At 33.0% G+C, this 13,973-nt stretch overlaps 1 protein-coding gene across 1 annotated transcript; it reads left to right on the forward strand.

Annotated features, from left to right (window-relative positions):
• Positions 1-2,081: 2,081 nt before the first annotated feature.
• On the forward strand, positions 2,082-3,005 carry LOC107960785 (metalloendoproteinase 2-MMP). The gene has a single exon (XM_016897063.1). It carries the CDS (start codon positions 2,082-2,084, stop codon positions 3,003-3,005), a length of 924 nt encoding a protein of 307 aa, XP_016752552.1.
• Positions 3,006-13,973: the final 10,968 nt, after the last annotated feature.

The following is a 13,973-nucleotide window of genomic DNA, read 5'->3' on the forward strand; positions in this document are numbered from 1 at the left end:
GTAAAGTTTGGTACTTGAATTCCCTGCACAGCCAAGGCTCGATTCAGTTCTTCCACCTTCGTAGAACTAATGTAAGCCTTAGCTTCTACTGGACTTCTCACTTCATGGTGTCGCAAAGGATTATTTTGAACCACATGACCACTTCCCCTGGTTCTGGTCATGGATCACTAACAAAACTGAAAGAAAAATGGAAAATACGATGGAAATTTTAGGGAGATTACCTTTGAAATTGCTCTTCTCAACAATGTTTTTTTCTTAATAGTGAGATTTTTTAGGGCTTCGGTAATCTCTTTCTAAAGGGTTTTTTTTTTCACAATTTAACGATTCATATAACCAACAATGAGGACACAATCAGCTACACACATTTGTATTCTTTCTTCACATGTGGTGAAGTATACGTTGCAAATTAAAATGTAAAACTTACTCAACAAGTTTTTCTTTATATTATTTCTTGACTTATAGAACTAGTTTCAAGAAAAGTCACTTTATAACTCTTCTTCGAACTAAGCAGGAGACAAGTTGTTATAATATTTACTATTATTGACCCACAACCAGAATGGATCCGGGTCGAACTCTATGCGGTTTGCATATTGAATTTACATGATATCGAGTGTTCGTAGGAGGGACACTTACACCTTCCTGTGAGATCACATGTGAGATCACACATGAAACTGCAAAAACACGTGTTAAGTCTAGAGTAGAATACGCATTGACATGCATTGAGCCTACTTAGATATTGTTAATGAAGAGTAATTATATCATATAAATGCACAACTCCACCCTCCTAAAAAATATACAGAAATACTAATGAATAGTAAGGGGAGACAGTTGTAACAGCTCGTTTTTCAGTAGTGTGGAAAACAGTGGTTTTGGGACCACAATTCTGACAAATGGATCGAAATATTATTATTTTATATTTAAAAATAAATTACAATGTGTTAGTGAATTTTAATCCAATAAATTTTATTAATAAAATGATTAATTACAATACAAGTATAAATGAAAGTACTTCAGTTCGTCGAAGAACTCTAATTTTTCATTAGGCTGGATCGGAGTATACCCATTCACGACATCACATTTAAAATTGTGTCGCTTGAAACAACCAAAGAGACAGATATACTTGGGCTTATTGGTGCAGCTCTCGACCTCACAGAAATTTGGATCCCAAATGCACCGACTGAAGGACGTTGAACAATAATTGGACATACCCAGAGAGTTCACACCATCCGAGCCTCAACCATCTCCAATTTGGTTTCTGGGAGAAACAACACCTTTGGCTCCGACTGATTTTTCAACATCTAGATAACTCTTATTTTCTCTTTTCTACCATGCCCCTCTTATGTTCCAAGCCCTTGAATGTCATTATCTTAAGCTAAAATTTCTCATTGAAATTAAAGCTTTATACTCTCTCTCTTCCACCGATTACCAAGGATTGAAATAAATAAAACTTAGTTGAATTTTCAAAGGGGGCAAATTCACCTTTTAAATGGCCACATTTAAAATGTATATGCGTGCATAATTAAACTACCATTAGCCATTATTTATAGTTTTTAAGAATTCTTCAACCGATAATTTTTTTATTTAAGGTTAATAATATATAAATGGTCAGTAAGTGCAACTTATATAAATATTATATATTCGTGGATTTAGTTTTAACTCAGTTAATATTGGTATTATTGTTAGTGCAAGAGGACGTGAGTTCAAGTGTGCTAAAGCGCATTATCTTCTTATTTAAGAGTTGAGAGGGGTTATGAGTAGTACTAGGCATTATATCAAAAAATAAAAATTAAAAATCGTGATGCTATGGAAGAAGTAAATAAAAAATATTTTATATTTATAAACAAATAAACACAAAATTTAGAATCCTGAACCAAGTCTACTCCAGGCCGGTTAGCCATTTCTGAACACGTTTAAGGTTGTCTTTATGTGCAAGACCTGGTAAAGCCCTAAATTACAAACTAAGCTCAAAGTTGATGTTTTGAGACTTTTTAAGGTATAGTTATGGGTATAAATAGGCAACTGATATGAGGTAATTTCACCCACCATTCTCATTAGCTATTGATTGATCATATATAACCATCATGGGATCCAAAGCTCTTCAATTCTTCTCATTCACCCTCCTCCTTTTCTTCATGTTTCAGGCTGCTTTTTCACATTTCGAACACAAAAATCCATCGCCATTTGAGTTCCTTCAGCATCTTCAAGGATTCCATAAGGGAGACCGCGTTAAAGACCTACATAAACTCAAAAAATACCTCCAAAACTTCGGGTATTTGAGTTATAAGAACAATACTCATGTCAGTGACGATGATTTCGATGAGCTGTTGGAGTCTGCCATTAGAACTTATCAGTTGAATTATAATCTGAAAGCAACCGGAAGGTTGGACGCCAATACTATATCGAAGATGATGAGACCACGATGCGCCGTCGCAGATATCTTCAATGGAACTTCGAGGATGCGGTATGGTCAAAAATGGCACCGCCGTTCAGGGTCGAAATTAGTTCATACGGTGTCACACTATTCGTTTTTCCCCCAAGAACCGAGATGGCCGGCTTTAAAGTACAATCTGACGTACCCATTTCTTCCGGGGGCTCGAGTTGATGCCATTAACCCAGTTTCAAAAGCTTTTCAAACATGGTCCGAAAACACACATTTCAGATTTTCAATGACTGAAGACTATGTAAATGCTGATATAAAAGTTAGCTTTGAAAGTGGTGATCATGGAGATGGGTCTCCTTTTGACGGACCTAATGGAACCTTGGCTCATGCTTTTGCACCAACCGATGGGAGGTTCCATTATGATGCAGATGAATCATGGTCTGTAACTCCAGACCCTAGTGCGTATCATTTGGAGACTCTGGCATTGCATGAAATTGGACATCTTCTTGGTTTAGATCACAGCTCCATTGAAGCAGCCATCATGTATCCCACTTTCACGCTTGGCGAAAGCAAGGGTCTGCATGAGGATGATATTCAAGGAATCAAGGCTTTATATAACGTTTGAAAAACATTATACACTTAAAACCATTATAATTAATTTTCATTTTACGTAATTTTTTTTGTTAAAAACTTTATTTGATTTGTGGATCATTTATAAATTTAATGAAATAAAGGAAATAAATTACTATTTTACATGTTAAATGCTTTGCTGCTCACTTCATTTGCGAATTAAATTCCATCATTTTCAGTTAGAATTGATTTTTTTTAAGAGAAAATTGCTTAAATTTAAGAGGAAAAAATTGAGATATTAAATGATTGAAAAGAGATATCTTAGTTTCATATAAGCATTTCTCTTATATTAAAGTACACCTCAATTTAATTTGAAATGGAGTGTCCATTTTTATCCTAAAATGTTATTATTTTATTTTATTTTTAAAAAACAAAACAAACTAAAGCCTCTTATAAGCATAAACTTAAAGTCTTACATAAATATTATAACAAAATTTTAAGGTTACTAATATAAATTTAGGGGCGAAGGCAAGGGCTCTGCCCTTGAGAAATTCCTAGATGTCTGAAAATCTATAAAATGATAACTTAATAATGATGAAATTATAGTTTAACTTCCTAAAAATAACACAATTTTGATTTAGTCCTTTCAAAACTATAGAGATGTAAGTCGATACAATGATGAAATTATATTTTAGCTCGCATAAAAATATAAAATTTAATCTTGGGCTCCTATAATTTCTTTTTGCTTCGTCCCTGAGCCGAATATGATTTCATATGTAGACTTCATTAATTTGTAATTTGCTATGTAACACCCTACACTTGACTCGGACAACAGATCCAAATATAAGATGCCACATTCATTATTGGAGCAACTCAAACAAGCGAACACTCGAGCAGTGAATTCTCAACATAATTGAATTAGTATTGTGAATGCATGCAAACATGATGGGTGGGGCTCACTTATGAAACACCAAGGTCATAGGTACTAAAAAACGAGGCCTAGATATGAATCTTGGGCCAAATTATCAAATTGTGTACCCATGTTTTGAGACCATAAAGTCGTGTCTTGAGACATGCCTCCCCTAAAAAACCAATTTAGCTTCGAAGTTTGGTGTCTCAAGACAACTTGTCGATTGTCTCGAGATAATGACCCTATGTCTCGAGACAAAGCCACTTGTCTTGAGACCCTAAAACTATTTTATCCTAATTTAGGTTCGATGTTTGGTGCCTTGAGATAAAAGTCACTATGTCCTGAGACGAGGCACCCAATGTCTCGGGACAAGCTTGGTTTGTCTCGAGACCCTTACCCAGAAATGTGTCAAATGGTCAAAAATGTTCTTGATGTCTCGAGACATTAGTACAAAAGTGCAGATTTAGACAGTTTAAAAGCATACAACTGGACATCTAAAATGTGTCTCAAGGAGTCTAACATGCACCCAAGCTTTCATGCACAAGTTACACATTAAAATCGTATAACATGAATTTTCATAACGAATAACTTATTGTATCGAAATATCATATGGCAAGTAAATTGTTAGCTAACAACCATGCATGTTGTTTAGGAAATTATAAATCAATTGCAAAATTCAACAAACGTAAATCAAATGACCTTAAAAGGTGTCAAGCAATAGCAAGATACTCAAACCACATAAATATTCAAAATCACTAAGCACTAGAATGGAGAACATCTTAAACACCTAGGTACATCATTTACTACCCTAACATAAAGAATCATGACAAAATTAAATGAATGCGAGTTCTGAGTTTTTCTTGGATGCTACGGACACTCAAATAAACTTTTAATCAACTTCATGTTTGTGCACAGTAACAAACAAAACTGTACATTGAGTAATGTAACTTCATGACACTAACAAAATTGAAGATCCGTAATATAAGAATATTAAGCAAGTAAGTTAACAATATAATGTATCATAATTTGGCATTAGAACTTCATGCATTACCAATCACTCATTTAATCAAATATGCATCAACACAATATTCATAAGTAAATATTTTTATCCCCTATTAATCAAATACGAATCCAAGAATAGATACACGAGATAAAAAAAAAGTAAAATGGTTGTGAGAGATTGGCAAAAGGTTAGGAGTTAGGGGTTGTTTACTGCTTGTGGATAACGCTCTGCTTTCGATCAATATAGCAAAGTCATTGCTTTGTAGTACACCTATAAAAATTGTAAGAGGTTTCATAACTCTTCTACCTTTGCTTTTGTTAGATTTAGGTTTGAATCTGAACTAATAAGGGTAGTGGCAGAAGGTAATGGTAAGAGGATTGATGGTTTATTTATCCATGTTTCTAAGACTAGGTTTGTAAAAGATATGGTGAATCCTAAGCACGAGAAATGTAACATTCTGAAATATGATTGGAGGCGTGTTCCTTTGGAGGCTTGTAAAGAGTCGAGGTCGTATAAGGATGTTCTCAATGGAGCTGTGATCGCCTTCAAACATGCAAATGTTTAGAGTGAAAATCGTGCAAATAAAAATATATAAAATTAGTGCAGTATTTGCAAGCGAACATGTCAAATTGTAATATAGTTTAGTGTTACAACAGAACACTAGTAAGTATTCCGAGGATCGTACCCAATGGATTGTAGATTGGAGAATTTTATTATTAAATTAATTACTAAAAATAATTACTAACCTAATCGAATCACGAATTAGTAGTGTGAATTCAAATTAAAGTAGTGATTAAACTAAATAAATTACTTACATAAAATTAACCTAATGTAATTTCCTATTCCTAGTGTCAATGATGCAAACTCCTAGCCTATGCTCGATTAATAGTTAGAAGATTAATTTGATTCAATGTTCGTAATTAACAAAAAGACTTGGGTTTTATTAGGGGCTTAGTTATATGAACTAACTAGTATTACCTCTCGATCTCTACTAATTAATTAATCGACCAGTACACGCTTATCTTTCGACCTTACTTTTCTTACCAAGATAAATCCACAATTTACTCGGTAAACTTATCTCTCGACCTCGTTTATACTAAATTACTTCCTAGGTTCGTCAAGCCTAGGATTTAAAAACACATGAATTTATACCAACTAACTTGTACGGGAAACCCTTGTTATTCCGCCAACTACTTCCACATTCGCTCGTTAAACTATTTAATCAACTAATCAATTTCATAACCGAAACATGCCGGATATAAATGAAGCACAATAATTTATTCTAATATTCATACAAATTCTAATTGATTGGGTTAAAGATATATAAATAAAAGAATAAAAGATAAGGATAAAAAAATTGCTCATGAATAAATATAAGCATAGTTCCAGAGCAATCTCCGCTCGCTATTGTCTTCACATCAGAATAGGAAGAATTTCGACTACAAGAAAATAAAAAGAAAACTAAAACTGAAAACTAAAGAAAACTGTTTTGTCCTTGTAACACCCCTAACCCGTATTCGTCGCCGAATTAGTGTTACGAAGCATTACTAAATATCGAAATCTCATACTTAACAAAATGAACCAAATACCATAGTTGTATATAAATATGCATCATGTGCATGTAAATATATATATATATTTAAACCCTAATTTATCTCACCTAATGATCAAAACAATTTATTCGTCAAAACATAGGTCATTAACAATCCACACCAAATATCAATCATGCTTTACTAATTAAATTACATTTCCAAATCATGCTTCGAATTTTAACCCTTTAATTACCATTTAACTAATCAAAATTTTATAGCATTCAAATACTTAAAACATTTTTAAACATTTATCAATACAAATCATATACCGAGCAAATATCAAAACTTCTATTTGTATACATTTATTTCATTAACAAATTACTAACTATGCAACATGATACAAACATAAGTAACCTACCCTGTTTTGGACAGCATTTATACATCAAATTGGACAGCATTAATATGCTCAAAATGGATAGCATTATACATCAAATTAGACAGCATCAATATGCTCAAAATGGACAGCATTATACATCAAATTGGACAGCTTTAATATGCTCAAATTGGACAGCTTTAATATGCTCAAATTGGACAGCATTATACATCAAATTGGACAGCATCAATATGCTCAAAATGGACAGCATTATACATCAAATTGGACAGCATTAATATGCTCAAATTAGACAGCATCATAACATATAAAAACAACCACATTTGAATATCATAGTAATATGCGAATAACCACATTTTAATGTCTTTGAAACACATTAGTAGCATGACTTAATATTCATATCTGAACATTAAGAAGCGAAATTGGTAAACTTATTTGGACATCTTTATTATCACACAATTATATATTATCACACAATTATATACTATATAACATACTTCCAAAATGAGCTCAATATATGCCATAATATTCACAAACATTAACAGCATTATTAAGCCATTTTCGCTTGGCTATATATACACTAATCAAAATGTATCATATCGAAAATTAGGCTATACATGTCATAAGTCAAAAATACAAATTTATAAGGTACCGAAATAGTGATCGATAGTGTGACGATGTTCCTAAACGATTCCCGAACTTGAGCTGGCTTTCAAAATCTATATAACACAGGAAAAACAAACAAGATAAGCTACAAAACTTAGTAAGTTCGTACGAAATATACTCAACAATTCATAAAACACAAATCAACAATTTGAACAAATTAATGTATAACTCATGATAATATCAAACCTTCCATAAGCTTATTCATATACTTATGTGCAAAATCTTAACCTTTTCTATTTGAACTTCCTACTTACTTGTATATACCTGTACAAATTCATAACGAACTTAAACTTCTCGTAACATTATCGAAAACTCAATGTTTTGTACACTAATTGCCATTGCATAGCCGAAGCTATTATAATCTCATACACTAAGTGCCTTACATAACCGAAGCTATCTCAGTCTCGCACACTAAGTGCCATATATAGCCGAAGCTATTCCAAATCGCACACTAAGTGCAATAAATAGCCGAAGTCTCGTGTATACAATTTATGTAGTAACAAAGTATTAAAAACATAATTGTAACAATGTTTAATGCGTACGAACTTACCTGGGATGCTAAAACGGCGAATTGAGTCGTTTAGCCGATAACTTTAGTTTTTCCCCGATCTAGGTCCGAATTCCACTTTTCTTGATCTATATAATATCAAATTCAGCTTATTCAATCACTACTATATTCAATTTAATCCAAAACACACATTTGGGCATGTTTACACTTTTTCTCCCAAAATTTCACATTTTTACAATTTAGTCCCTATTTCAAAATAACACAAAATTTCAATATACTCATGCTTGGCCGAATCTTCCCTATGTCCATAGAAATCCATAAATTCAATTTATTTCACATTTTAACCCCTCAATTTACAATTTTCACAATTTAATCCTTAATAAACATTTTTATCAAAAATCACTTAATAAAATATAATAATCTAGCCTCAAATATTTATTTTTCATCATCAAACATCAAAAAACTTGAATATTCATCAATGAAATTTCACAAAATCATCAAAAATTTTAAAAATTAAAACACGGGCTAGCTAGTATACGAAGCAACGATATTAAAAAACGTAAAAAATCATCAAAAATCGAGCTCAAAACATACCCTAATCACACATGCAAAATTGCCGAACGCAAAAACTCCAAAAATGGCTTCCCAAGCTTTTACTTTCGGTTCAAAATGATGAAAGAAAGATGACAACCTAATTTGTTTTATTTTAATTTAACTCTAATTACCTTTTTCACTATTTTAACCTTTTAAAACATTAATAATTACACAAATGTCAAGCCATTAAAATCCACTATCTCCTTTATGGTCTAATCACATCATAAGGACCTCACATTTAATTAATCATAGAAAATAAATAATTAAACAATTAAATCACGAAATTTTCATACATATCAAATAACATGCTGTAAATACCAAAAATAATATTAAAATAATTTTACGACTTCGAATTTGTGGTTCTGAAACCACTATTCTAATTTAGCTTAAACTGGGCTGTTACAGTCCTGTCCAACCTCTCTAATGAAGTTATAAAGTAGTTTATATATGCAGACATTAGGGTGCTAGGTTTCTAAATTGCCCTTGAAGTGATTAGGGTTTAATTAGGGAAAATAACCCTAAACGGTCATCCAAATTCGGCTGAATATTTCCAAATTTCGTCGCATCGTCAGGAAATCTCTCGTCACAAAGTCGCTAGCAAGATAATCTTTTCATAATTCATTGCGTCATCGTGACATGGGGTGGTTTTCAACCCTGACAGCTTCGAAGTTCTGTGTTGCGACACGAGCCTCCCTGTGTCATGACATGACTGTCGTCCCTTGTGCTCCTTGACCAGAAATGACACCCTACACACTCAAATAGCCTAGTAATCATTCCCGAGGCCCGAGTTGGCCTAATGGGTCATCGAAGCACTAAAAAAGTGTGTAAAAATGCTTATTTTGAAATAAAATGAATCTAAGCTAAGAAATACAAAAATGCAATAAAAAAGGTTAAAATACCTAGAAAATAAGTTCAATAAGTGTCGAAAAGTACTTAATTTTCCACTACGATTTGTGACAGATCAAGCTGCTACAAAAGGGTTGAAGTCATTTATTAGACTTTCTAAAGTCTTTTCGAAGGATGATGGAGTTTTTGATATGGAGATTTCAAAGACAGATTTGGATCCATCAATGTTGTATTGGTAAATTAAAAAGTATGTATAGTGTGACTTTGGTTCAACATGTGTTGTCTTCGGATGTTCTGGTCTGTAAGGTGTGTCCTTGGAGAGGTTTAACGACATTATTAGTTTTGATAGTAAAAAAGAAATTGTTCCAGCATTAGGAGTTAAGAAGGAGTTTTTTCTGACTTTTTCCCACTCGATGTTGAAAAGGAGCGTGGTGAACATTCTATTTGGGTAGTGTTAGAAGAGGTCCATTTTATTTTTTGGCATGAAAGGTTTTTTGAAAAGTTGGGTAGCAAGTGAGGGTCCTTCATCATGTTGGATGAAGCCACAAAAAATCGTGAGTCCTTTGAGAAAGCTTAAATGTTTATATCAATGGCGAATATATCACATATTTCTTCCTCTATTAAAGTTTTTAGTAAGGAAAATTTTTTAGAATTTTGGTGTGAATGTTGGAGTCAAATCCAGAAGTGCAATGAGTTGATGAAGGGGCTTCTCCTTTGTCCAGTGAGTATGATCATCCGGTTAATATTGAAGCTAAACAATCGATGGCTAGGAATGAAAGGTCTGTTGACTTTGCGAAAGGAAGGAAATATACATTAAATGTCGATCATTAGGACATAAAGCTAGATAGTGTATGGTTTTGGTTGTGATGGATGGTTTGGTGGAGATAAAGAGGTCATCTTGCATTGGTGTTGCTACATAGATTATGTTGATATTTAAGAGGTTTTTAATCGTAGTTTATTTTGATCTTTAATTGGGAGTTTCAATGTTATCAATCATTGTTTCGTTTTGTTGTTACTTCCAATTTTAGGTGATTGTCTTGGTTTGCTTTAGGTATTTGGTAATAGTATATTTGGTATGTGTTTTACTATCCTTTTGGATAGTTTTGCATTTTTTTTCAAATTTTTATAATAATAATTTTATTTTGGCTTAATAAAAAAAAGAACAGATATACGGACGGAACCTTAACACTTGGCAATATTGTGCACAAGTGCCAAAAGTATGAAACCTTGATATGTGTGAACACATATACCCCTAACACTCTAGTAAGGTGCACACTATACAAGCCCAAATTTGCCCGGGGCCTAAAACCCAAACCAACCTAACTACAAACCCAAATCAGATGGCCCAATTAAGACCCAAATTTCAACCCACCTAAACCTAGCCCAATAACCCTAGCCCACTAGCCCATTATAAACTAGACCAAGCCAACCCAAACAAACCAAGCAGCAAAACAAAATTTTCAAACCCTAGGTGCACCGCACCTAGGGCTCTCTGTTTTTTGGCGCAGTACCCACCCCTCTGCCACCGCCGTTCATCACGTCCCATCCGCACCTGCCCCTGACTCTACTGCCGTGATAGGCACCTACAAACACGCAACAATAGAAAGCAAAATAGGGCAAAAAAATAGAAAAAAATGTTGTATAAAGCAGCTATAAAAGCCCAAATTAGTGGCATGTAAGGGGGTCCCCCCTTTTTAAGAACATCAAAAAATAAAAGACATTTTTTAGAGGTTAAGCCTTTTTTTTGTTTTTTTATCTTGTTTTATTTTATTTTTTATTTTATTTTTTATTTTTAAACTAGATAATGAGATAAAAAAAGAGAGAGGAAGAGACTTACCGGATGCCCCGTGACCGCCGTCGGAGGGCAAATCTCCGTCGTCGAGACTGGATTCGAAGAGGTAGGGTCGTGGGCCTCTATCTCAGTCCTTGTGGGGCTCGAATGCCCAACCCCACAGCCCGCCTGGAACTGGGCTTTAAAAACCCTTCCTCACGCTTCGTCGGCTGTCGATTTTGTGGCGGTGCGCAGATGGGCGAATGACAGTGAGAGGCCCGATCGTTGGAGGGCATGGAGAGCATGAGAGAGTTCTACAGTTTTTTTATGGGGAATGAATGAATAAATAAAACAATAAAAAAGAGGGCTTAAATAGAAAGCTGAAACGGCAGCGTTTTGGGTGGCCTCCCGAGACGCAAAACGACGTCGTTTTGGGGAGGCTGACTCGCGACCCGACCCGTTTAACAGAGGATCCGCGCATTTCAAGACCGAATGGGTTATTTGGGCTACGGATCCCTCCGCTTTTATGATTGGCTTCAATTTGGTCATTTTCCCTTTTTTTTAGTATTTTCAATTTAACCCTATTTTTTCGCGTCTATTCTATTCCAGTCCGGCGCAAAATGATGCGTATAACGAATGAGGATATTGCGCGATTAGTCCCTCATTCTTGACGCGCGTTTCACTTTAGTGCTTTATTATCTTTTTATGTCATTTTAAAATCTGTCCCCTAATTTTTTTTTATTTTGTTCTTTTACTATCATTATCATTATTATTATTGATATTATTATTACTTATTCATTTATACCATCTAATTTTAGATTTAATCTTATATAAATATACATCCTTGATATATACTTTATAATTTATATATACATATACACATTTTAATTTATGTACATATATACACATATTTTCATACTTTACTTATATATACATGTACTTATACATATTATTTATATCTTAAAATCCATAATTTTCTTATGTATATATTTTATATTTCATATATATATTTTTATATATTCTACAATATATATATACATAATAAATACATATCTATATACGTTTTGATTTTTATAAACACACACACATATATATATGTATGCATACCTTTGTATTTCTTATATTTCATAACTATAAATACACATATATATATATTTACATATCCTTTATACTTCTAATATATATATTTTGTATATATTCTTTATATTTTATGATTCCTATATATACCCATATATATACTTTTTATATTTTATGATTGTTATTTACGTATATATGTACGTACATACATACTTACACATATTTTCATGTATAATAGCTTTAGAATATGTGTACATACATATGTTTTTAATATTTCCACAATTTTATACATATATGTATGTCTTTTATATTTTTTATAATTTTATTCATTTATTTATTTATTTACATGTCCGTTATTATTATTTTTATGCTTTAGTTTTTTATCTATTGTTATTTGTTATTGTGTCTACGTGATTGTTTTTTTATATATTGGTCTTATCATTTGCTTATCTTTTATTTTTGCTCGTGTTATTTTACCTATAATAGCATCATTGTTATTCCATTACACCTATTTTTACTCAAATTTGTAAAAAGATAAAATTTTGAAAACAAAAGCAATATTCGGTATTTGGGATCTTCGAGAGGATTGAGCCCTAACGTATTGGGTTCTAATTTATTTCGTTGAATCTAAATAATCGAGAATGCTCTTTAATATAAAAAATATAAATAAAAAGCTCATTATTAGGAATTCAATATGTTGTGTCCTAACGCATTGAATATGACACGTTGTTTTCTCGAGATGATGATTTTTTAAAAACATAATGAAGGCAATATTCAATGTTTAGAATTTTGAGAAATTGTACCCTAACGTATTGGGCTGCGATTTTTTCATCTGACTTAAATAATTGAATATTCTTTTGAACTTCATTGCACGAGTTTTTAGACGAGTTCATTTTTGAGGAGGAGAAATATCATGCCCTAACTCATTGGGTATGACATTTTCTCTCTCCGAAATGAGAGAGTCTTAACGGCTAATTTGATTTATCCAAGTTTTTAATACAAGGATCGTATTTTAAAATCTTTCAACCATCGACACTAAGACACTAATTAATCAACTAGGTACCAATTTTGGGCGTTATGAGGGTGTCAATCCTTCCTCGTATGTAACCGAATTTCGAACCTGTTTTTCTGAATTTCATGGACCAAAATCGTTGTTTTAATAAAATCAAATCGTTTATTAAAAACAACCACTTTTCGAGGTGATTCGATCACACCTCATCAAAAAAGATTGGTGGCGACTCCCCTTTTCATTTTCATTTTCAAAATCCAAGTCGACCCCGTTTTATCAAAAAAGGGTGTTAATAGCTTGGCGACTCCACTGGGGACGCGTAAGAGAGTCAAGCCATAAATTGATTAATTTTTGTCTTTTTTGTCGAAAATTGAAATTTTGATTTTTAACGTATGATCCTCTCATTGCATTTCATCTATTTTGAGTTATAGTTTTTATCATGTTTTGTACTTTAATTTGTTATATCTCTACACATTGCATTGCATGACCGTTGGTCACACCTTTTTAAGTGGGAGTGAGAAACTACGCCTTCGTGAGGTTTTCACATCTGCATGGGATAGTGAATTGCTTCCGGGATACATCCGTACTTATCTCTTCGTGAGATTTTCATCTTCGTATGGCCATAGGGAAATGTATTCCCTTGAACTGAACTCAATCCGTATGAGCCTATAATGGGTGAGGATCGAGGAATTTGCGGGTTCAGGTACCCTTACTTT

The sequence above is a fragment of the Gossypium hirsutum genome, chromosome D07 (genome assembly GCF_007990345.1).
Source record: "Gossypium hirsutum isolate 1008001.06 chromosome D07, Gossypium_hirsutum_v2.1, whole genome shotgun sequence".
In the NCBI taxonomy this organism is placed as follows: domain Eukaryota; kingdom Viridiplantae; phylum Streptophyta; class Magnoliopsida; order Malvales; family Malvaceae; genus Gossypium; species Gossypium hirsutum.